This window comes from Melanostigma gelatinosum (genome assembly GCF_949748355.1).
Source record: "Melanostigma gelatinosum genome assembly, chromosome: 24".
Lineage (NCBI taxonomy): Eukaryota > Metazoa > Chordata > Actinopteri > Perciformes > Zoarcidae > Melanostigma > Melanostigma gelatinosum.
Genome location: NC_136657.1, coordinates 9,555,840 through 9,580,217, shown reverse-complemented (window position 1 = coordinate 9,580,217; position 24,378 = coordinate 9,555,840). Strand labels below are relative to the sequence as shown.

The window sequence follows — 24,378 nt, the reverse complement described above, 5'->3', positions numbered from 1 at the left end:
ATAATGTTGTCTTCCATTTTCAATCAGTCAAAGGATTTATTCACTTTCAGCATTAATTGCCACCAGATGTCTGATATATATTAATACATATATGTACGAACTAAAGGTGCTTTTATCAACGTCTCGACAGCATTCAATGTGTTGTCATGATGGAGAACAGCTGTTTAATTGTTAAAGAGATATTCCCATGAATATAAATCTTGTTTGCAAGGCTGAATGTCTTTAAACTCTTCTTTCTTCAGTGTTCAGCATCATGTGGTCGTGTGGCCGGTATCCATGGAGGCAGGACGGTGGACGGGGTGTGTGGGACTCAAAACGTGCTCAGAGGATTCTTTGTTGCTTTTGGTCTTTTAATTGTTGACAATAATACAAATATGGGATATTTCTGGGCTTATTCCTTGAACACTAGTTGTTGTTATTCAATGCAGATAAAGTGTAGAACAAACAGGTGAAGAAGAAGTAGAATATAAACGTTTGCTTTTACTTAAATGAGACGTAATGAGCAGCAGGGCCGGGGTCAGTCCACTCTGATCCACTCAAATATGTGAATAGGAAATGTATGTAATTAACATAATAATGAGAAGCACAGCGGCTGCTGTATGAACTGAAGAAGAGGAGAGGAAGATTTCCAGCTCGTCTCCGTTTGGAGAGAATGTGCAGCGACTCGAGGCCGGCGCTGTGAATAAACATGAAGCGCTGACGGTTGGTACTCTGTAATTTGGCTACTTTTATTCGAGCAGGGTCATTTTCAAGAGAAATTACAAATTAAGAATTCAATAATACTTTTACAAAGACATTTCAGGAAAGATTCTTCTTCAGTCATGATATCATACATAGTATTTAACAGTCCCTCTTCATTTTTTTTTAGCTTAAAAAAAGAAACAAAGATGAAGAAAGTGGAATTTTTCAGTCGAAAATACAGTGTTTTCACAATTGTATAAAAGTTCCCAAATTTGGAATTTTCCAGTAACTGGAAAATAAAGGAAATAAAATAAAATAAGATTAAACTTCGCATTTCACAATGTTTCAAAACACAATAAATGCTCTCTTTACGTAAAATTTGCCCCTATGATCGACACCATGTTCCTTTTTACTAAAATATATCTATATATTGAAGAACTATAGTACTGTACACAACAGTATGAAATAAATAAAATTAGGAAATATAAAATGGGCCACATAAATAATGTTTTTTTTTTTCAACCTACAAATAAAATGAATGCAATTTGTTGTTTAAAAAAAATAAAATAAAAAAAAAGGTTTGGTGTAATACTGACAAAGTTAAAAGTAAAGAAACTGAGAAAACATTGCACAACATAATGTAAACTAAGGACCTGCTGCCTATAAGTCTTAATACTGACACGGATGCTTCAAAGAACAACGGTGATCTCATAATACTGAAGCTGGTGACAAAAATGAACCTTTTACACAACACGAGGGTGGCACTTGCAGAAAACACACAGGTTAAAAGGTTTGCATATAAGGCTTCTTTTTTTCTTATCAAAAACACCTTACAAAGGCTTCGTCCTTCATTTTTTTACCCCCCCCCCCCCACACCATAAACTGTATTTTCCCTTAAAACGAAGGTCTCTTTAAAACTTCATCTCTTAAAAAACCCTCTAAGCTCCTTCACACAGTCTTTTGTTTAAATTCCTTCATTTGACGTTGATTGGAGGCCTGAAACCGTGTGGCTGGAGATGTTTGTGGCAAAAGTAAAGACGACACCGTAGGTAGGTAGGTAGGTAGGTAGGTAGGTGATAACAAAGGTAATATCCAAGGACTGGAGTGCAGACACGACTGCTCTTTTTCCAACACTGTATAAATATATACATAGGCAATACTTTTTATTATTTTTGTTCATGATTATAGAAGCGGAGTGCAATTTGTACAAGTCACTAGTTGTGCTATAAATACTATGGAACACAGGGGGTTTATTTGAGGAGGTTAGCACCACACATATTTTTAGGCCTTAGTACTGTACATTTTTTGAAATGTATTAATTTATTCATTGTTCGGTTTGCATAATGCAGCTTATTTCACAAACCCATGCCTCCCTTCCCTCAGCGACCTCCTCCAGAGTGACCCTTGAGTCCGTGTCTTGTTCCCCCCCCGAGGAGTCTGTCAAAGAAAGCTTCCCGGAAGCTTCAGGCACGTGCACGTACGGCTTAAAACACGGCGTTTTCAACCGAGCAGGTAAGAATACTGAACCGAAAGAGAGAAACTTGAAACTCTTAAGATGGTAAGCTTCTGTTACGCCGTCGCCGATTACATGCCGTCCTCCATCGTGTCCTCGTGATCCGATTTGGTTTCCGTTTTGCCGTCCAGCGAGCTATCGTCCATCGAGTGCTCTCCGTTCTCTTCCTCGTCCCTCAACGTGTCCGGGTCCGTGTCCAAGCTCTTGCTCTCCTCCTCCTCCTCCTCAAACTCGTCGTCCCTCCGTCCAATCTTCACATACGCTCCTTCCACTTCCTTCCGTCCCTCTCTGATCCCTCCGTTCACGGCTTCGTGCCTCATGATGGCCTCGCGCTCCGCCAGCTCCGGGTAACCCTGAGGAGTCATGCCCTGCAAGTAGGCCCGGCTCATCAGCAGCTCCGTGGGCTCCAGGTGGCCCTTCTCACGGGCCTCCCTCTCGGCCGCCTCCCGCTCCTCGGCCTCCCGCTTGCAGTAGGAGTAGCGGTGGTTCATGTGCTGCGAGTAGGAGCCCGAGTGGGAGAACCTCTTGCCGCACTTGTCGCACTGGTAAGGCTTCTCCCCCGAGTGCAGTCTGGAGTGCTCGATGAGATGGTGTTTGTGTTTGAAGGCTTTCTTGCAGATCTGGCACTGGTGCGGCCGCTTGCCTGCAGAGACACAAAACAGAGAGCGGGGACGTGAGTCGTCTGTCTCGCTTGTCCTGCTGCTACAACAAATCACACAACAAGTCAGAAGAAAGCAAAACGTTGAGGGAAAACTGATGGATTGGATGACATGGAGCAAAATGACATCACGCCGCATTGAATCCAACTCGGATTCAAGTGCGCTCGCATTCGTGGGCCGACATTCTGGAACCCCCCCGCGGTTAAAGCATGGAGGAACTCCACCACAACTACTTATTCAAGGCACTGATGAACGCAACGTCAATAAAGTTTCTGCTCAGCGAGCTCCACTTCGTCACTCTTTCTCCCGAGATCTAAAGTTACCTGCATCTTAGAAACAGCTCCTAATAGCTTCATTTTGGCTTGAAAGAGCTCTTCCCCTCGTTCACTGCTGCTCAGCACGTGTGGAGATATGGCTGCCTGCCTCCCACAAATCACACGACTCCCCCCCGACACTCCGGTCCACCGGCCAAACGGCTTTCAAACGGCACTCCTGTCCAACATCTGGCCGGTTCAACTGCACGTCTGAGCCTCTTACTGCGGTTAAAGGACAACACGCAGCGACGCGGACATGAAAGCGTGGCGCTGTGAGAGACGCGGCGGAGATAACGCGGCGACGAAAGAGTTCAGCGCGCTGACGGTGAGCCCTCCCTCCCTCCCTTTAATGTCCGACCAGATAACACGAAGCACCGAGCGCTCGGATACAGATAGCGGATGAAATAAATGATGCAACGGAGGGAAAGAGGATCTCTGTATCATAACTATAATGAAAGACTTGTTATCAGCGCTCTGAGGCTTCTGAGCACTCCGCTGATGTGATCTATCGCCAATAACGGGGCCGATAAGGCATTAGGGGCCTTCTCTGCATCTAGGTGAATTGATGTGTGTCTTTTAAGATAGCAAAATGGTTAATACAGCAGGATATGATTGTAAAATAAAGAGTAGAATGACTTGAAGAGATAGCTCCCCGTACCTGCATTAATTACACATTATTCTCTGTTTTAAATCTCAAGCTTCAAACACATCACAAAGTCATTCATCGGCATCTCAACCTGTCAATGGAGAAGCAGGTTAGCTGTTGGTTTACATACACAATTGAAGGGTCAAACAGAGAAGGAGGAAAGAAGGAGGAAAGAAAAGGGGGAACATAAAATATATATATATTCATAGTGAGAGGATTTGGAAACACAAACATTTAAAACATAAAAAAAGAAATGGGATTTAAAATAAGGGTCTAGAACAGTATATACCTGTGTGTTCATATTTGTGTCTTAGAAGGGAACTGCTCTTCTGGAATGTTTTGTCGCACAAGTCACACGCGTACATACCACTTTCGGTCTTCTTGATCTTCTTCCGCGACAGACAGGAGTCTGGGTCTGTCATGTCGTCCAGCCCTGACATGTAATCTGGAGTAGCGTCCAGCAGGTCCCCCTTCAGAAACACAAGGGACACAAGAGGAGAGGACAGGACACCGGGGTGAGTACGGTGCAGGGCGGAGACCTGGAGCATATTCAGCACGTCCAAATCTCTGCGGTGTCAGCTGAAGCTCGCTCAAAGGACACATTTCTGTTCTTCACGTCGTCGACATGTCATTTTGTTACATTTTTAGTACATTTCTTATGATTTTAAAATAAATAAAGCTTAAACAAAATCAAATATCTCTTCACATGACTTTGATAGACTGTGTAGCATGAAAATAACTTGATATAATGAAAGTATTTAAGGAATAAATGACTTCATACTGCAATTGTATGATATCTCATAAAAGACTTGTTATAAAACTTCCACATGCTCTCCGTCATGAAAGCGTCATAATGGAGAGCACTGAGCGCTTCATGCTGCAGATTCTCTTTCATGATGAAGATCCGTCTCAAGCGTGAATGGATGGAGGACAATATTACAACATTAGAGGAAGGCCATTCTTGAAATTGCCGACTCACACCATGATTAGAATCAGGTGTGTGTGTGTGTGTGAGGACTGTGTTTTAAGAAGAGACCACTATCACTCCGCAATCAATTTGAACTAAACGCCCGTAGCTGTATTTTTAAAATCTAATTTAATAACTTAGAATAGGAAACATTATTAATACTTCTTTTTTTCTTCTTCATCAAAATGGTTCCCTCCATGTTAAACAGCCCTCAGCACTCAGTGGTAATGAACATGGAGACGGTGCATTATTAATCCACATGTAGGAGCTCATTTCTGCCGCCGCTCTCTTTAAAATGCAGCGACGCTGCGATGGGGAAATTTCAGAGAAGTGCACGGCTCCGGGGCTCACCTTTGTCATTTTTACAAAGGCCTTTCACCCATATTTAATAACACAATATCTGAGTTCAGGCCAGCGCTGGAAGAGTCAGGAGCACTAATGTATTCCACACACACACACACACACGCAGGGGGAACTTTACAGTGGAGAGTGGTAACAATTACGGCTTTATTGAGATGAGATTTCAGGGCCAACATCATTCCTCTTATTTATTTGAACCTGATGCTGTTTGATATTTTGTGCCAATATGTTCTCTTATGCTTACATTGAAGCTTAAAATGAAACGATTTTCCGTCACCGTCATTGGCCGATTGTTTCAGTACGTTTTCACAATCTGACAGCTGTAATAAAATACAAACAGGACCGCAACCAACCACTGCTTTCAGTCCAGATTGATCAGCAGATCATATTTGGGAGTAAGTGATGAAACGTCAGAAAATAGCTCGATTTCATCTCCAACAGTTTAAATCAGAGACGTGGCTAGATAATGGTGGATATGCTCATTTATCTAAACTGTTGATCGTCTTGCAGGAGAAAGGACTGCAGCTGTCGTCATGCCCTCTTTCCTCCATGGCACCATAAACTACATTTCACTTCCTCCCGCTCGGTGGTGTCACAGCTGTTTATCTCAGCTCAGCCTGCCTCAGGTGAGCCGTTCCCTCTCCTGACTCTGAAGACGTTTCTAATTAGTACAGAAATGAGTTCAGGTCGTTTTCGGGAACCTGAGGGAGCCTGGGGCTTTTACAAAACCACAGGTGGCTTATTTACCTGGAAACCTGGTTTCCGCTGGTACTTTCTCCTCTGCTGCATCTCGGCAAAGGTAGCTGCCCCTGCTGCGTAAGTGTAGGCCATGTGTGGTAGGAAGCCCATTTGATCCATGCCCGGATAGGGCCTGAGACCCGGTATGCTGGCCTGCATCGGGGCCATGAATGTGGCAGGTGGGAAAGCGCTCTGAGGTGGAAGTGACGTGTACAGGGGTTTGCCAGCGAACGGGTTCATGCCGAAGATGGGGCTAGTGCTTTTTTCAAGGTTTCCGTTGTTGGCGGAGCCTGAGAATTCCTTCTTGAAATAGACCAAGTTCAAAGGCTCTTCGAAGTGCTCTCGAGGAGAGGGGATGCTGTTGTGGTCGATGGCAATGCTGCTGACTTTAGGTCTGCTTCTGACAGTCAGCGCGTGCTTGGGTTCCCTCATGAGTCTCGGCAGAGAGAGGTCCAGCGGCTCGGCCTGCAGGTCCTCTGAAGTCAAGCTGTTTGGAGTGTAGGAGCTGCTGTGAGAGTTTTTGGAAGATGTGGAGGACAGGTTGAGCGGGGAGGGCGTGTTGCTGCGGGAGTGGTCCAACTTTTCACCTGTGGGTTTGGCGGCGCCGCCGTACTGGTGGTTTTTCAAATGTCTGAGCGGGTTGTCACAGTTGTGAACGTTGTTGTGGAGCTCTGCTATGGAGGGGGAGGTGATGCGGTCAGTCGCTTTCATTAGAGACACAGGTGACCTAGCTGCCATAGAGTCCTTTGGTTGAATGTGGTAGTTATTTGTTCCCACAACCATATCCATGCTGTGCCTGTTCTCTAGTGGTGGGCTTCTGGTAGTGCCGTACTGGTACATCTTTCGCTGCTCGAACCACTCCTTGACAAATTCCTGAGGAAGGCCGACCGCTATGGAAATCTTGAGCAGCTCCTCCGAGTTGGGCTCCATGTTCATGGCAAAATATGCCTTCAGCACAGACATGTGGTCCCTGTAGGGGTGGATGTGCCCAGTGAGCACCTTCTCAGACAACATGGAGGAGGATAAGTGGCTGTTCTTCTCCATGTATATCACCGGTTTGTTGGGCATCAAACTCTCAGTGGGCTGCAGCACGGCTTTGATCTCCTCGTTCATTTTACACATGTAGCGCTCGTGCTGATGCAGCGGTATCGGCCCGCTGAAGGATTCCTTGCAGAACTGGCAAGTATAAGGTGTAAACATGATATTTTCCTGCACCTTCTCCTCGACATGTCCTTCTAGCATGTGGTTGGATTTCTCTCGTTTGATATTGCTAATCTGTCTCTTTGAGTCTGTTGTCAAGCTCTGGAGGCAGGCTTTGGCTTCGTTCACTTTTTCTAACGTGTAGTCGATGATGCTTTTGGTGGCGCCGTTGTGATTGACAAGCGGAAGACCGAGCTGGGCCCCCGATGACGTCAGCGCCAGTTTCTGCTCTTCCACCTGGGACCCCAGCTCCTTCATGTAGGCCTTGAGCCTGGAGAGCTCCTCGGGCTTGCAGTCCATCTTCTGCCTGCACACGGTGTTGTCCACGATCTGGAGAACCTTCTGCACCTCGCTCAGGTTGTTCGCCAGTGGCCCCGGGTAGCACAGGAGCTGCGACTCGAGCCCGGCCAACCCCAGGGAGTGCAAGGGGCTCTGGGCCGTCGAGCTGTGGTGGACCCCCAGCGGGCTGTTCCCTCCCATCCCGTTCATGAACGGTCCAGGAGCACCGTTCCAGCCGTGAGATGCCATCATCAGCTTGTAGTCGTTGAAGTCCAGCGGCTCCGTCTTGATGCTCAGGTGGTTGTTGTGGTCGGGGAGGCCGAGCGGCTTGCCGTTCTCCAGCTTCTGCCGCAGCTGGGTGATGGCGGTGTTGGTGGGCGAGGAGGAGGAGGAGGTGGGGGAGGAGCCTGTCTTCATGTTGCTGCGCATCCTGCCATTGACGGCTATCAGGCCAATGCACTTTTTGCTGCTGATGTGGGAGCTGTAGGAGCCTGAGTGGGAGAAACGCTTCTTGCAGTTGGGGCACTCGTACGGTTTTTCACCTGGAACAAAAAATAAATGATTGTAAGATGAATAACATCAAATGAGTTGATTTATAGGGGACACTGCACATTAATAAACATCGAAGATTATCTGTAAAGGTACATTTTACATAAAGACAACAAGTGAAATATAACAACTTCATTGACTTGTTCTCATTGTCCCTCACGAATACACTGATAACTGATATAACATTGGCTGATATGCTTCACACACATTCCTCAGCTAATATTGTACTTGGTCACTGGACTGAGAGTTCAGTGTCCATCAACAGCAGGGAGGGTCCAAAATAAACCGAAGAAGAATGTCTGCAGGTTGGCGGTGCTTTTAAATCACGGTTCTGAATATTCAAAGAGCAGCGCTGCTCACCGCTATGAATCCGGAGGTGTTCCTTCAGATGGTGCTTGTATTTGAAGGCCTTGCCACACTCGGTGCATTTGAACTTGCGGTTGCCGGCCGCTTGGTTGAGCAGTTGGTGCTGTGAGAGAGAGAGAGAGAGAGAGAGAGAGAGATTGCTGTTTAAGAAATGCAGTAAATAATCACAACCGGTTGGCTTGACAACAAGTAACAAGCCAAGCGGCTCCGTTCGCCAGCGGAGCATCTTGGCTTTCTACTCCCACCTCCGTCGAGCGACTACAGGCGGCGGTGGCGATAACACAGAGAATCTCATACCTTTTAATTTCCTGGCTCCTCAGCCAGAGGAGCCATGCCTTTAGAATTTGGCAGCCCAGAAAACAGAATAAATGAAAAGAAGTCTTTTTAGAGCGTTTCCCCTTCATTAGAAGCGCCGATCGGATCTACTTTTCATTAATTTGAGCCTAATCAGTGTGAAAGGTATTCACGACCCTCCGTGAGCTTCTGTCTCCCTGCATACCTGCATTCACAGCATCTGAATAACGCGTTGTACTCCCTCACAACGCTCTAATGCCGTACTGTAATTGGCTCTTTTTTTAAATGCCTCTTTAATAATGTGAGGAGACAGAACAGAGCACCGAGGCCTTGATTCTCTGTTCAAAGGTAAACATCCGTTGCAATCCATCACATTTGCAATTCAAACGAGGCCAGTTCTCTGAAAATATAACATAAAAAATCTAAGTATAATACCCGGCGACAACAACAACACAGGGCGTGTAAACCTGACTCTTCACTCGCGGAACAATTCAATCCAAGAGGGAGCTGAAGACGTTAAACGGTTAGTACATTTAAAAAAAGACACGTATTCTCTGAGCTCGCTGGGGGAGGGGGGAGGGGCGCAGAGGCTCCCTCCTCCCAGTTCAGCCTTGACAAATGCTGGGGTGTGTGCCGGCTCGACCCACATTCCTGGGGAGACAGATGGTGGCGCGCAGGACACTGGGAGGACTGGGAGGAATTGTTCAAACAGCCCCAACCTTCAAAGATCAAGCAGGGAGAGTCGGGGGCCCCGCCAAGCGCCGGAGAGGGACCCCACCGCTCGTATGTTGCCGAGTTGCATAAACAAACAGCAACAGCTGCTTCGTGCCTCCGCCCCCACCTCCACCACCATCCCCTTACCCCCCCCCCCCCCCAGGACCCCTGCCCGGTAAAGTTCGGTCTCACCACCACAAGACACAATCGCTCCGCGCTCTTAATTGTGAATGGCACGAGCAAAATGCTGCGTCTCCTCCTCGTGGCTCGTTGTCGGTGTGAACGCCACCGCTGCTGGTTGTGGGCGGAGACCTGACTGGATGTTTGCATATGTATAACCTCTAATTAGTCATATTTCAGCTAATTGGTTAAGAGGAGGAGGAGTATTAAGGCTTGTAAACAGACGAGACAGAAGAGCAGAGCACATGTTTACCTATCAGGACATTATGCTTTATGTTAATCTCATTGCTCCTGAGTTCCTAATTGCCAAATGTACATTTTCACATGATTACACGTGTCTCCTAAACAAGAGGAAGTGACATCACGTTTGTTGTTTTGTCTCGAATAAAAAGGAAAAGCTTGAGCAGCGACGGATACCGAGACTCAAAAGACAGAAAATCGAACTGCATCCAGGAGAAAAAGTAAAGGAGTCAGACATCAAAGCAAACATGGCCTCCAGGATCAACTCTTAAACAACACGGCTCATTTACAAATCAAGATAACCGGCGTTGTGGAAGGACCTGCAGTGCTTGGAAAGGCGTCTCTGGCCATGGACTCTGGAGGGGAGCGGCAACAGCATTGTAATACGAGGCTCACTGGGCCGGCCCATCTGCTCACGTTTACACCCAGCTGGTAGATCAGGTGAAAGCGCTGGCTGCTGACATCTGATCAAATCAGCCAGTCTGAGCCTGTCACTCTCGCTTCAGAGAGCACAACACCCACGACCTGGGACTGAACACGGGGAAGCGTCAGCGTGCGTGATGTCATCTGTGATCGGCTGATCTGCTCGACATTACCAGGCTTCCATAGGAGGAGGAAGTCTCAATCAGATCTCAAAGAAGAGTGTGTTTCTCCCTCTTCCTGGAGGTTTTTATGAATGTACTAAACAGACCCCTTACATTTAAAAGATTAACTTTCATCCGTCGCATTTTTAAAACAAATTCCTCACTTACAAACATCTCCTTTCAAATGTACTGCTCAATTTTAGTTCACTGAGAAGTTATAATTATCCCCCAATGTGCAAAAACTCTGTAAGCGTGCAATTTCAGTTTTTTTGCCACAATCTATCTGGCCCCCCCCCGTCTTCAACTTAAAGCTGACAAGCGAGTTAAACACCCGTGACTGCTGGATGTGTTTTCACCTCACAGGACTTTAAGGTGATTCATGCTAACTGCCAGCAGATTCACATTATATTTCAGACATATAGGATATAAATCGCTCGAGAAAATTCAAGTATACACAGATGTTTATGCAGTGCATGAAATTAGAAGTGGGGGAGGGGCGGGGTTTGATGGAGTACTACTGCAGGCTGCACCAGAAGAACATTAAAGGCCAGGAGTGAAGTGAAGTTAAGGAGCTGATAAAAATTTCCAAATTGGAAATTCACACAATCATTCGATCGTGAACACGAGACTGGAAAATGATATCAGGGAGGGCCATCAAAAACCCATTTAGGGCCTCAATTAAAGTTATTACCATTAAAGGATCTGCATCTTCAAAATGCCATGAAAAATTAATAATGATTGCCAATCAGAAGAAAATGATCTGTCTTCTCTGAGGGATCAGAGCACATTAGAAATGGAACAGGGAGGAGGAGGAGGAGGAGGATAAACAGAGAGAGAAGTGAAGGATGAGGAAGAAAAGATGGAAATCCTCCTAACCTGATCCCTTGCGGGCTTGTGTGTGGCCATATGCCGCTCGAGCTGAGTGCGGTAAGCAAACGTGTAGTTGCACAGCGGGCAGGCGAAGTTCTCCTCGTTCTTCTCATGGCGGTACTTGATGTGCTCCTTCAGCGATGTCAAGCGCTTGTAGCCCCGGTCGCAGTAGGGGCAGGTCAACAGTTGGGCGAAGGCATCTGGCGTTCCAGGTGGCAGGTCTGCACAGGAGACAGCGGGAGGAGGGAGGAGGAGGAGGGAGGAGGAAGGGGAAGCGGGCCAAAAGGTCAGCGAATCAATGGCAGCTAACGGGCGGGCTGCCCAGAGTGGTATGGGAGTTATCTCTGCAATCTGCTCCACATGAGAGCCCCAGTGTCAGGCTGGCATCCGCTGCACTACGACCTCCTCCCCACCCTCACACACCCTCACACACACACACACACACACACACACACACACACACAGCACTCCGTCTCACTTTCTTTGACATAGTAACAAACAGGCACACGATACTGTCCGTGCACAAACACACAGATACATGTACCTCACCACATGTGGACCAACACACAGATGCCTTCCTAATTGCTTTAAACAGCGCTCACTTTTTAATGCCGTTCCCACCGACACGTACATCATGTCTGCAACATGAATCATGAGCTCATTCCTATTCAAACCCCCCCCAGTTTTTCCCCCCGGGCCGCTTCAGAGGTGCGCTATCTGATTTCAAGCCCCTGCCCAGCTGTTGCTTAAGACGGTAGGTAAACACCAAGGCATCCGGTGAATCTGTGGGACCAACAGCTGCCCGGTTGTGTCAGCGGGAAGAGCTGCTGCTCTGACCAGACTCCCTTTCTTGCTACAAGGGAGCTGTTATGCCACAAGAGGAGGCCACAGTTAATATCAATGAATTAAATATTAAAGCAATTGTGAAACGAATCGTTTAAAATCGTCAATATTGGGCTTGAAAGCGCGACTGTAACTTTAAATTACAATGACGAATGTTAGCCACGCTAAGCTAAACACTCCTTCCCTGACTTGGTGGCTCTGGGGAGTTGGACCAGCAGACTTTGACCCCTCCCCCACCGCCCCTGGCGGGATTCTTACCGTTCTCCTCTGGACCGGTGGCCTCCGGCGTGCCCAGGCGGGACAGCTCCTCTGGGGCTTCTGGGTAGATGATGGCGGTGTCGCCCCGCTGCAGGTACTCTGCGATGCTCACCACGTGGCTGTCGCCGTCGTCCAGCTTCCGCTTGGCGAAGAAGTCCTCGAACTCCGAAGTGCAATCGACGCTCTTGACTGAAGGAAGAGAGGAAGAGAGTCGGTGAAGGAGGAGAACGGCGGAGACGGAACGGGCGAGGACTAAATTGGATTAATTTCTTCCCCTGAGAAATGTCTTACAGAGGGATATTGGGAACATCTTGGTGGAAATGAGGACCGCCACCCTAAAACATTACAGCCGTGCTTTGGGGAGAATACATCTAAATTACTGGGTTTGCTTGTCACGCCATGCCGGCTAAAATAAGAATTGTAACTTAATCCGGACTAAAGTCAGAGATGAACGAGCTACCATGAGCTGCTGAGGAGCAACGCGTCAAAGAACTTCACTGACCAAATTTACTCATGACATGAAATCAGATTTAGGGCTGTAAAATAGAAAAGGAAACACACACACACATACTGTACATATACATGTACATACATACACAAGCCGGGCTTAATCAGCAACAGAGCCACGTCTCTTTGTATCGACTTTCACATATAAGGTCAATCAAGAGACTGTGGCTTTTGTTGATTCTGTGTTGAACAGATTACCGGGGCCAAACCACAAACCAGCGCAAAAAGAAAAAAGAGAAGAAGAGGGAAAAAGGAGAGCCATGCTTTGCCGTAGCCGAGCAGAATGCATCTTAAGCCAGCCAAAGTGCTGAGGCCACACAATGCGTTTTCTCAAATTATTTCCCAGTCCCTTCTCTTCAGGGAAACTCTTAAGCTGCAGTGTGGAGATAGCTGCCTCCAAAAACAAACCGGAGCTAAAAGAAATCAGCAGCCTTCATTCGTCAAGGGGATGGCTGACTTTCAGAACACACACACACACACACACACACTGTTTACAACCTGAAGGAATTCTGGAGGCTGTTTGCTGTATCGAACCAAAAGAGCGAGTGGCGTCTCATCAGACTTCATCCTCCGTTAATTAGGCTTTCAGCCTGCGAGCCAAGGTGAGGTTTAAAGAGCCATTTGTTCGGCCGTGATGACTTTGCGGTCCAATTTGCGAAAGGTCAAGGTAGTAGATATTTGGTTGTCAAAAATGGCACCGAAATGTCACCGGTGCCAATGGATTGCTTTGATAACTGCGATGGCATAATATACAGCATTCTCATTAGATGACTCGAGCGTCTGAAGCTAATTGTGAGAGCGTTTTTAAGCTGTTACTTCAGATATGATGACATAAACATAAAAAGCATGAGGGTAGTAACATTTTACTCAGTGTTTCCTCCAATGAAACTTCCCGTTAGCCGTTTGGAGTCTTTCTGCATGAAAGATATAAATGTAAAATGTTTCTTGAAGAGGAAACAAGCGACTTTTCTCCCAGTGGAGGAGGAAATCACCTGGATCAAAGTGTGCCTTGGCACCAGGACGTGATCAAACTGCTCATGTCTTTAAATGAAATCACATGTGATCGAGTGGCGGCGAGCAGCCGTGCCACAGTATTGTTTCCAAAACTCTTCTCAGCGGCGAAAATGGAAAACATTTGTCGTGCTTGAATTTTCAGAAGAGAGAGAGAGAAGTGAAGAAGAAAAGTAATGTTGATTAAAGCTGAAGGGAGGGCTTTGAGGCAGGGCTGCGTTCTGTGGGGCGAGTTCGGTTTGCCGTAACAGCGTCCGGGGCCAATTGTCAGGGTGGCCAGGATGATATCATGGAAGGGAGGCGGGTGTGTGGCTGCAAATCAGCCTCGGTGGCTTAATGGGAAATGGCAGGTAGGGTTCGGTCCCACCGGGAGTCGGCAACGGGACACAAACACACACTGAGCTCACCAGGAAGGCTGAAAACATCACGAATCTGAGGTTGTTTCCCCCTTAAATAACCATGAGTCTGGATGTAAAGCTTTAAATATACCCTGCTGGAATGTGTTGAAGGGAGGGAGACACGTTTAAGCTTTTTATCATCTGCGTGACCTTTGTCCTAGAAACCCCTTAAGGTTCTGAAAAAAACTGGAAACTTAAGCAACCCGTGACGAGATGTCGCAAGCAGACATTGCTTCGCTTCTAAGGGGTCACAGGTCAAAGAGATTGGGACAGACTGATTGAAAGCGTGTTGCAGAAACAGAAAGTTCACTGCAAGAGAAGAGAGCACATCTTCAGTCAACTCACCTGAACCGTTTCCAACTGCCTGCAAAGTGGCATCAGGCCCCAGGGCGTCAAAATCATCTTTTATTTCATCTGCACGGAAACAGAGAAGAGAAAAGGGGGGGGGGGGTGAGTACCTCGGTGCACCATGCAAACCAACAAACGCAGACAATGAGGCCTTTAAGAAGACGGTATGGAGAAAGCAATAAAGGCACCGCTGTGCATCGCAGCGCGCCGCGGCTTTGTTCAGCGTGCTTAATGAATGCTATCGTCTGGGCCAGGCACTGACTTATTTACCTTTAACATGACAACAAGCGGTGGGGGAGGCGAAGAAAGCTTCAATCGCCAAACACAGCGATTAAACACAACACGGAGCACATCCACCTGAGCAATCACAGAGCTCCAGCCAACACGCAGGCTGAGCTTATTACTCCCCGGCTGTGACGCCGCTGCAATCCTCGGCATGCAGCATCACGCTCCTTCTATCGCGTGTCAGTTGGCGGATGCTCTTTCTCCGAAGCAGCCCGGAGTGCTGCGAGCGCACACATTCTTTTGATTTGCCACAGCGCTAGCGGAGGGTTTGTGCCTCGCTACCGACTGAACGGAACACAACCCTGAACCCCAAATTAAGAGTTTTAGTTGCACAAACATTTCTCCAGGGGCAGAGCTGCGTTGGAGGGCAGAAATGAACCTCATTGGTTGGGCTAAACCTCAGGTGGGTGGAGACAAAGAATGAATGTTCTCTGGTAAAGTATGTCAGACTGAAGCCCAATGGAATGGGATACAGGTTGAGAACCACCAATCCAGACGTCGAATCAATACTTAAAGTCCTCTGGCTTTCTGGTTCCACCCATGAACCAATCAGGATGCTTCTGCCTCCCAGAGGAACCCTGGCTCTGAGAAATGTTTGCCTGACTGACCCTCCAGGAGCATCGGTTTAAACAGAGCAGGTCCTCACTGCCAATCAGGAGAATGGCACCCGGTGTGTGCAGACGGGCACATCGTGTCCTGGCACAGGTGAGGACGTGGCTGTAAATAGCCGGTGGATTGACGGGCTCATAAACAGACCCTCTTCTGACAGATTCATCCCTCCACGGTCGACAGGAGGACACCGACTGGACAATCAGCTTAAGAAGCCCCTGGTCCCTCCTTCCTGCCTCGTCGGTAAAAATGAAATCAAGGTGCTTCCCAGAACATGGGGGCTTTGTGTTGGAATAAAAAACCTGCATTGTGTTGCTCACGCACATCTGTTCTTGCTCTGCTGCTGCAAGGACGTTACAAGTGTTGCATTGTGAAGATCTCTGTGGTTTTTCCACAGTCCACAGCAGGCTCTGATGTATCCGACTCTCCCGTAGATATTAAACAAAGATGAGCGCCTACATTGCAGAAAGCTGGCTGAGACAGTACAGGAAAGGTGGTGGGTGTGTTGTTTATAATAATGTTATCCTGCTACCAAAGGCCAGAAGCAAAACACTTTTGTATTTCTCGTTGAACACAATGGGTTTAATAGTTGTGGAATGCATTCTAAGCCTTTGCAATTCCGGGTTTTCTTGAAATTAAAGATGTGGCTTCTGCGGTGCAATGATAAATACCCCTGTCAATGGCTCCACAGAATAATGACAGACTCTTCTGGAGGGGTATGTCCTAGTTTAACTTTCCCCTCGCGAGGAATTTTCTTTCCCTCCTCTCTCTTTTTTTTTTTTCCGGTACATTTGATTGCACGCCTGCCAAACAGCATCCAAACCACAGTTGCAGTATGAGAAAATGAATGGGCTTCAAACAGCGTAAATTAAACTATGACAAAACAAAAGAGATAGAAAACAAACCTCCACCGCAGATTAAAAATATACCCTCAAGTATCAGATATCAGCATGTATGAAAAACTCCTGCACACGGTGAAACCTCCCTCACATCTCTGTGTCCTCGTAGGCACCGTGTTTGCTTTGGGTAATCACATTTGGCTGCATACTTTTGGTCTGACGCAAGGGGATGACCAGTGGGATTTACTGGCCTCCACTCTCCCCTATTTACCTTGGAGAACTTTTGTTATCTGTGGTCTGAAGGGAGGGATGGCTGCTTCCAGTAGGAGGTAGGCTAATACCACGTACACCTCTGGCACACAGGCACGCTGAAAGCCAGTCCTGAGCCGCAGTCAGAGTCGTTGTAGGAACTGGGTGCACACAGTAGAACGCTGCAGGGCTTCCTATACACACACACGTGTTATAAGACATGACCGATTTCATGGCTTTGTCTCTTAAAGTATCAAAAGTCTTCACGAGATTTCAAAAATGTCACGAGGAAAATAGAAAAAGAGGAAAAAAAGAGCGGTTTGAGTCCTTTATGCCACAGAAATGTGCCTATTTTGGGTAGTGGGGAGCATTTTGCAGTGAAAAAGAGTGTTTTGTCAGCAGTAAATCACAGAGGACGTGAGGCAGTAAGGTACACACCTCCTTGAGGAGCCATGTTGAGGTTTGAGACTCAGGAGGAGTCCAGAATACCTTGGCCAGACCGTAATTCCACCTATTTTCATAGCAGCTCTGATGCTGTTTATTTTGAAAACATTCCTATTTTTATGGCCGTTCACCGCAGTCGCTCTAAAGCTCTGCGTTCAGACTCCTGAACCAGTCTGGTGTGCACACAATAGCCTCGCAATCTCAGAGAAGGATTTGATTAAAGCAGGTTTATGAAAGATGATGCCGTCGCTGATATTTTTACGAGGTTGTCAACAGCAGATATTTTGTGTCAATGTTCCATCCCTTCAGATTCGAGCGTTTTGCAGCCAAAGAATACAGAGTTTTTTATTTTTGGCAGGCTGGAAAAGCATCTGATACACTTATTGAAAGATGTGGGAAACTGCTGGACGCACGAGGTGTTTAAATGGCAAATGAATAACTCCAGAACTTGATAAATGTGCAAAGACAACAAGCAACACTGTTTTATCAACAACAGAGGGACACCTTTGGCAGAGTTGTCTTGTTTCTATTTGAATATCTCGTCTCGAGGATGAAGCAAAAGTGCTTCCATGCTGCGATGTGAAGTCAGGAATCCTCCCGACGCCCCGGAGAGGAGCTTTCAGAAGGGCGAAGGGAGAACGCAGGTGATTGATTTGAAAGTGTCCGTCAGTGATGATGATGTCATGCTTTACAGCACATCGCGTCCGGCCTCAATGAGGGATGAAGGAATGCCAAGGACAACGGCAGACACAAGACTCTGATTGTGCCCTGGAATCAGAAGCGGCTCGCTGATAAAGCTGCTTTCTTAAATGTAATAGTTATGTCTCGGCTGCGTTGCTCCGTTGCTTAAGACATGAAACTAGTCCTTAGAGGGTCTGGTTGCGTTTTTGGGCGACATGTCCACACTTTTGTGGGCTTTTACTGCAATTTCCAAACTTCTGAGGAAATCCACTCACAAGACCTGCGTAAAAACTCTTGATAGGAGTGACGAGCAAATCAGTCCGAGTAGGAAGGGGGGTGGGGGGGGCTAACTTATCTCAGGCCTAAGTTATGTGCTGAGGTATCACTGTAGACACTTTGGCACCGAGGAAGAAAAAAACACAAGCTGGGAAACACAGCACCCGCAAGATTGGGAAAGAGACTCCCGAACGCTCTAATGAACTTGACTTGCTCTCCGAGATATGTCAGACCCTTTATCACACAAGAAGCATATTATCTGGGAATTGCAACATAGTTGAATTACAGACATTATGGCACCGCGGGTCTTTATCAAATAAACAATTACCGTATGCAGCGACAGCTTGTTTATCCTTTATCTTGATTTATTTACCAAACTGTAAGGAGCCAGTGTGAACTGCTGTTCAGGAGAAGCAAATGTTGATACCCACTAAGTTTTTTTTTCATCCCTAATAAATGTGTAATTTCCCCCGTATTAAAATTTAAGAGTGCTGAATGTTCCTCCGTTTTTCGGCGGCGTGCACAGCTCGTTCATTAGCAGGAATGAATAGCGGGGCCCAGCTCATTTAAATTGGCTGTCTTACATGACTTCTCGGCGTACTCTGTTCCCGTCACATGCTTCCAAGAATCATTGACTCTTATTATACATGTAAATGGCTATCATAAAAATAAAAATTTCATTTAAGATTGTTAATGACTTTTCGCAGCAGTCTGGCTTCCTTTAATGATTATACCCTCGCCCCCTAATTAAAAGTATTTATCTTTCAAGCATCCGTGACCCCCGCAATCTGAGTTGCTCAACAAAAGACGATAAGTCAGTCAGGTTTGAGGAGGTATCACCTGCCTGGGATTAAGCAGCTTGTTAGGGAGGAGGTCACTGCTGGAACAGCACACACACTGATACACTGTGAGCCTCACATGTCTTGCATCTCCTGCAGACTGAGACATTCTCCACTCCTGGTGCTTTTCATTTTCTGCAGCTCACGTTGTTCTGTGAGGTTCTACATTACTGCACATATTTTTTGTTGTTCTGCTCAGAGCGGGACTTTTCTCTAAGCGTGAAGCAAATGGTCCCCGTCGCGCAGAGAGAAACTGTTTCTGGAGTCTGTCTGCTGAGGGAGCGTCGCGTCAGACCCGGCTCAAGCAGCGTTTGCACAGCGCTCCGTGGGGTTTGTTTAAGTCGGCTCGGGCACCAGATGGGTGGGGTTTACGGCATGAGACGACACCACGAGTGGCAGGATGTGCACACATTTGCAATAAAGTATCTGAGAATCAGCTTAGTGGTAGCTTTTGTGATTGACAGCTCACCTGAACCCCACACATCTGGCGGAGCAGACGGAAAACAAAAGAAAAAGGATTCCTTGAGAATATCATCAGCCTTAAATCTGCAGGTCATGTGACTCAGATATCACGTTTTGGATCACACGGTGTTCTCGTCTGCAGCATCCGATTGGAGACACTCACCAGTACCGTCTGCGGAGGCACTCAGCATGTCGTTGTCGGGCCAGATGTGCTCCACGCCGCTGTCCCTCATCTCGTCGTCCTCCTCCTCCTTGGTCAGCAGGCCGTGGCTGTCGGCGCGCGGCGAGGCCTCCGGGTTGGTGAGGCTGGCCGGGCTGCCCGTGCCGTTGATCAGGGCGTCTTCCTCGGACACCGGCAGCTTGTCCTCCTCCTCCGTCTCTGAGCCCGTCTCCACCACATTCTCGTAGTTCAGAGCTGTTACAGACAGAGAGACAAAGCAAGCTCAGTAGAGTTTTAGGAAAGGACAGCAGAGGAATACAGGGTGTTTCACGGCAGCAATAATCCCATATTCATATTTCTAAACGTGCTGGTCATTACTGGCAGCTTGTAATGTTGTTGATTGAGGAATGTGGGCGTGTACCAGTTTAGAGTGTCAGCTGACTCGAAACATAAATGACAGAGGAATCGGAAAAAGGATTTAGACTTGTTTTGGAAGTTGAGGTTTTTTCCCAGATTAAAAAGGTCACCCCACATCACTGCTCGGTCCAAGGCGTAGGCGCTTCTTTCTCTTTTTTTGGGGTTACACCCTAATTACAGCATCCGCGACTGGAATCTGTGACTGAACCACAGCGGTGGGCAGACAGCTGTCGAGGAGATGCGAGCCAAAATAGCCACTAATTTTCAGTCCTGCTCGCATGCCTCGGATGCCAACGAGCTGCACCTTTCAGGACGGCTCTGCTCCGGAGCATACCCGTCACGTTTCAGATGCTCCGCATAGCTCATGCTGTTTTACTCATCTCGTTGCCGTGCATACAAAAGGCTCAACCTATCGTCATTTAGATTATTCATCATGTACAGCTCGCGCATGTCTTCACATTTGCATCGCCCGTGAACCATGAACATAAATGTTTCCCAACATATGAAAATATGACAGGACTCGAGGCCTATTGAGTGCACACATGCAAGAAGGTATAGGCTGACACACACCCTCACACACACACACACACACTTAAAACTCCAGAGGAGCATCCACAGGGCCCGCCCGCTCCCACAACACCCAGGTCCCAGACATATGCCTGCTTTTCTTAAAATAGACGGCCTGTAAATAAGGGCTGTGAACTCAATCAAAGGTGGCTCGCATGCAAATTAGTCACCAACGTCGGCAGGTTCTCAGCGCATGCTCGCCGCAGCGTAAACCGAGGCGGAAGAGGACGTCAGAGGACTTGTTGGAGGAGCGCAGATGGAGCGCTCGGCGAGCCAGAAGCGAGGCATCACATGGGGGACACACCTCATTGGCAGCTTGCGCAGGAATGTTCTGCGGTACGAGCCAATCAACGGGGAGGACCCAGAGACGGAGCCGCCACAGTGAAGAGGCGTTTTTAATGCGCTTTAGTTGAATTTATGTTTCTGAGCAATAAAATAAAGCTGCAGCAAGCTCATAAGTCTTCGGTGAAAATCAACAGATTTATAACTAATGGCTTTGAGATGTCGTGTTTTAACGTGAGCATAAATAGTGCGTAATATGTAAAACGCCTCACATTGTGTAATGCACGAGCTTAATTACAGCGTTTTATGTGGCATGCTTTGCCGACCGAGGCCTGAAAGTGTCCCTGCCTCTTGAACTCTCCCAGAATCAACAGCGCCAACAGATGAAGTTCATGCATGACATTTCTGGAGACATTATGCATATCAAAAGATAAGCCTCCCCACATCTCCTCCTGACACGTCTCCCTACGATTGACTGGTCTGCACTTGCCTTCAGCGAACAACTGCACAACAGGTGCAAATTAAAATGAAAACAGGCCTTTCAAACGGGGGAGGGGAGGCAGGGGGGAGGAGGGGAGGGGGAGGAGGGGAGGGTGGGAGTGCGGTGACCTGCCTCGAATACCAATCGACAGAAGAAACAAAACCTTTTCAAGAGGTGTGATCACAAGGGTTTAGGCAAGTTCAGACTCAGTAATGCTCCTCGGAGATGACAAAAAAGGCAACCGAGGCTGGAGACCAGGAGTGGAGCTCCTGGGTGGTCCGCATCTACCTCGGTACAATTGATTTTGTGCCTTCATTTGAAGAGTTAAAGACATTTATTGCACCTGTTCAACTCAACGTCTCGACGACTGAAACAAACGTGGGAATTTCTCGTCAAAACAACAAAATGTCATTTTGGAATTTAAGGCCCGTCACCTCTGAGGTTTTGAACTTTTCTCACCAATGTCCCATCAGCTCTGTGTCCCCCCCCCCCCCCCCCCCCCCCAAACTTCCAGAGGAGGGGGCCGGTAGAACAAAAGGCCAAGAGGCTTGGGAAGCTATCAACCCGTCGCTGTGAACCTGATCTCTGGATGCAGATTCAATGACGGCGGAGCAGGGGCTGGCTGAATGAAATTATCTAAGGCTGGACAGGTTTTAAAGGGCCCATTCTTCCCCAATAAAAGGAGCGAGGGAGCTTCTTTTTGTTGAGCAACACATCCACCGCAGCAACGCACACCGTCCTGACTTCAATACTCCCACGTAGGGAATGAGGGAACGCAGCATTGTGCACCTTCTGCGCACTGAACTTTTCAGAGCACGACTGAGAATTCAGGTCTCCAAAGTAAATCCTGGAGGAGCAAAGTGGAGCTTTCACTTTATTTCTGTCTCCTGTGACGTCTTGTTCTCAACTTTCTGAACAACTTCAAGCACGGGGGCGTTTGAACTGTCTCCGAGAGCTACAGTAGATGCAATCTTCTCCGAACGTCAGCTGTCTCCTCCGCATTCGACGTGTACCTCCAAGAAGGCAAAATGACAGCGGGGCGCTCGTCAAGTCAAACGCGTAGTATTAACGTCAAGAAAGCCGCCATTGTTTAGGTGCCACCGCTGACAAGAGCCTCTCCCTCTCCGAGCACGAGGCATCTATTGGTATTGTGTCACGCAACAAAGTAATTCTAACCTACTAATATTTCGCAGGCAGTTATTTCGCCCCCCCGAACCTCGCTCCTAATCAGCCTTTTGTGTTGCTGAGGAGAGAGAAAGACAAAGAAAAGACGATGTTTACTCCGCTCCTTCTCTCCTTTTCTTACCTTAAGTGTCATCCTCAACAAAAGCAATCACGGCTGACGTTTTACAAACTCTCACTACCTGTTTCAGATTGCTTTCTTCTTGCTTCTCTCTTTTTATGTCTCCCTCCGTTGAAGGTAAATAAAAGACTGTTTGACTTGAGTTTAGCAGATAATTAAAATGACACACGTAACAGCGCAGTTCTTGTTTAATACCGGGTTTTAAACGATCTGACATAACCCTTTCACGGGCCTGGCATTATTCTGTCACTCACAACAAAGTACAGAGAGGAGAGGAATGTTGAATATTGATCAGTGACAGCCGGAGAGAGACCCAGAGAGCAGGAGAGACTCGCATTCAAATCTCATCATTTCTGTGATGAAAGCAAATATGGAAGAAACACAAAACAACAGCAAAGGCAACACACTTTTAGTCCGCATACGCTGAGTTCGTGCCGGGAAGCATGGACGCGTAAAAACTCTGAAATCAGAAAACGAGCTTTACTTCGAGGTTTTCTACAGATGGTGAGATGTAAAGAGCCGCCTTTCAAAAGTTTGAAATAAATGTTTCAAGGGCTTCATAACCCAGATATCCAGTAATGCACCATCATAAAAGTAAATGTCCAGGTATCTGAGAGGAAGGGGAACTTTTTCTCCAATCTGAGACACATTTAAACTCACAAATCTTCCCTTTCTGTGGCTGCGTGAGCCCGGTTCAGAGGTGTTACACCTGCACTCTGCAGAGGAAACCCATTTGACAAAGCTAACAGGTCTAATCACATGCATTTAACGATCCCACAGCCCCGGTGCCGAGCCCAGAGGAGGCTGCACTAAAAGCCCAGCCGGAGTCTAGAGAGCTCTCTCTGGTCGGCAGGCCGGCGGTGGAGGCGATCGCTGCAGGGAGAGCGAGTAACACCCACGTTCGCGCTCTCACGCTAACCCCGGCTGACTTTTGAGTCGAGTGTCGGGGCTTAGCTCCAGGTGACACGCTCGGCCTCCTACGCCGATAATGAGCCAGGACATTCTCCCTATTGGACGATAACTGCTCACGCTCGCTCCCTGTCTCATGAATGTGAGCCAGGCGGATCACCTGGATGGCTGCGAGGGAGACGGGGAAGCAGTAGTGCTCTGTTCCTCAGTGTGTGTGTGGGAGGGCATTAAGGTGGAAGCGAGGTCGCTGCCTTGTGGCTACAGCCAGCAGTGGAGGGTTCTCATGATGACCTTTTGTCTGCAACCGTTTCAACACTTCACGAGTCTTATGAAACCTCACACCTGCAGGAAGTTATTCTTTGTCTTGATTGCCTTTTCATTTTCGAACCATCTTCATTAAAATGTCCTATTTCTTGATATACTATTGCTTCTAAAACAAAGAAACACAATTTAGAAGAGCTGACACGTTAAAAAACGTCATTAAATGACAAGCAAAACATAAATATATATTCTAAATATATTGGCAGCTTGTTCATCCTTTTTTTGTAGAAGACATTCAAATTCAGAATTATGAAAAGATATCTGACATTTGAATTCACTAAATTGCGTGATTTTAAAGGTTTACAGTGAACATTAAATAACTGGTGAAAACGTCTTCCATGTTTAAAATAATTTCTCTTCAGCCGACGATTTCCCTTCAAACGCCGCCGCCGCCGTCCAGGACCGGACTCAGAGCCGCGTCACGGCACACAAAAGAATAGCAGACATGTTTGGATATTTTGTGCTATCTTGTCTCGGTATAATGGTGCGATCGAGCACGAGGGGCAAATCAGGGCCAAGTCGGTGAAAGGACGGTGGCACAGGGCAAACAAAAGCCCTGAAAAGAGACAGAGAGAGAGAGAGTGAGGGGTGAGGGCCAGCGAGGGGAGGGGGCGACTTGGGAGAGACGATGAATGGTGAAAACTCAGTGAAGTGTAAACGCAACCTGGGAGTGTGAGTGTGTGTGTGTGTGTAGCGTCTGTCTGGGCAGTGTGTGTGTGTGTCTACAGAGAGGGG

The 24,378-nt window shown here is 47.3% G+C and overlaps 1 protein-coding gene across 3 annotated transcripts in view; it reads right to left on the bottom strand.

Moving 5' to 3' along the window:
• Positions 1–599: 599 nt before the first annotated feature.
• The window catches only part of zeb2b (zinc finger E-box binding homeobox 2b), a 74,839-nt gene continuing 51,060 nt past the window's right edge, over positions 600–24,378 (bottom strand). For 2 of the 3 annotated variants that reach the window (XM_079296428.1, XM_079296429.1), the window contains 8 exons: positions 19,367–19,618; positions 14,517–14,585; positions 12,256–12,444; positions 11,161–11,375; positions 8,267–8,375; positions 5,888–7,899; positions 4,103–4,283; positions 600–2,837 (listed from right to left, as the gene is read on the bottom strand). In XM_079296428.1, the coding sequence (XP_079152554.1) occupies positions 2,266–2,837; positions 4,103–4,283; positions 5,888–7,899; positions 8,267–8,375; positions 11,161–11,375; positions 12,256–12,444; positions 14,517–14,585; positions 19,367–19,618 (3,599 nt within the window). In that variant the 3' untranslated portion in view covers positions 600–2,265. The remainder of the gene's footprint in view (positions 2,838–4,102; positions 4,284–5,887; positions 7,900–8,266; positions 8,376–11,160; positions 11,376–12,255; positions 12,445–14,516; positions 14,586–19,366; positions 19,619–24,378) is intronic. The other variant, XM_079296430.1, reaches the window with a different exon arrangement.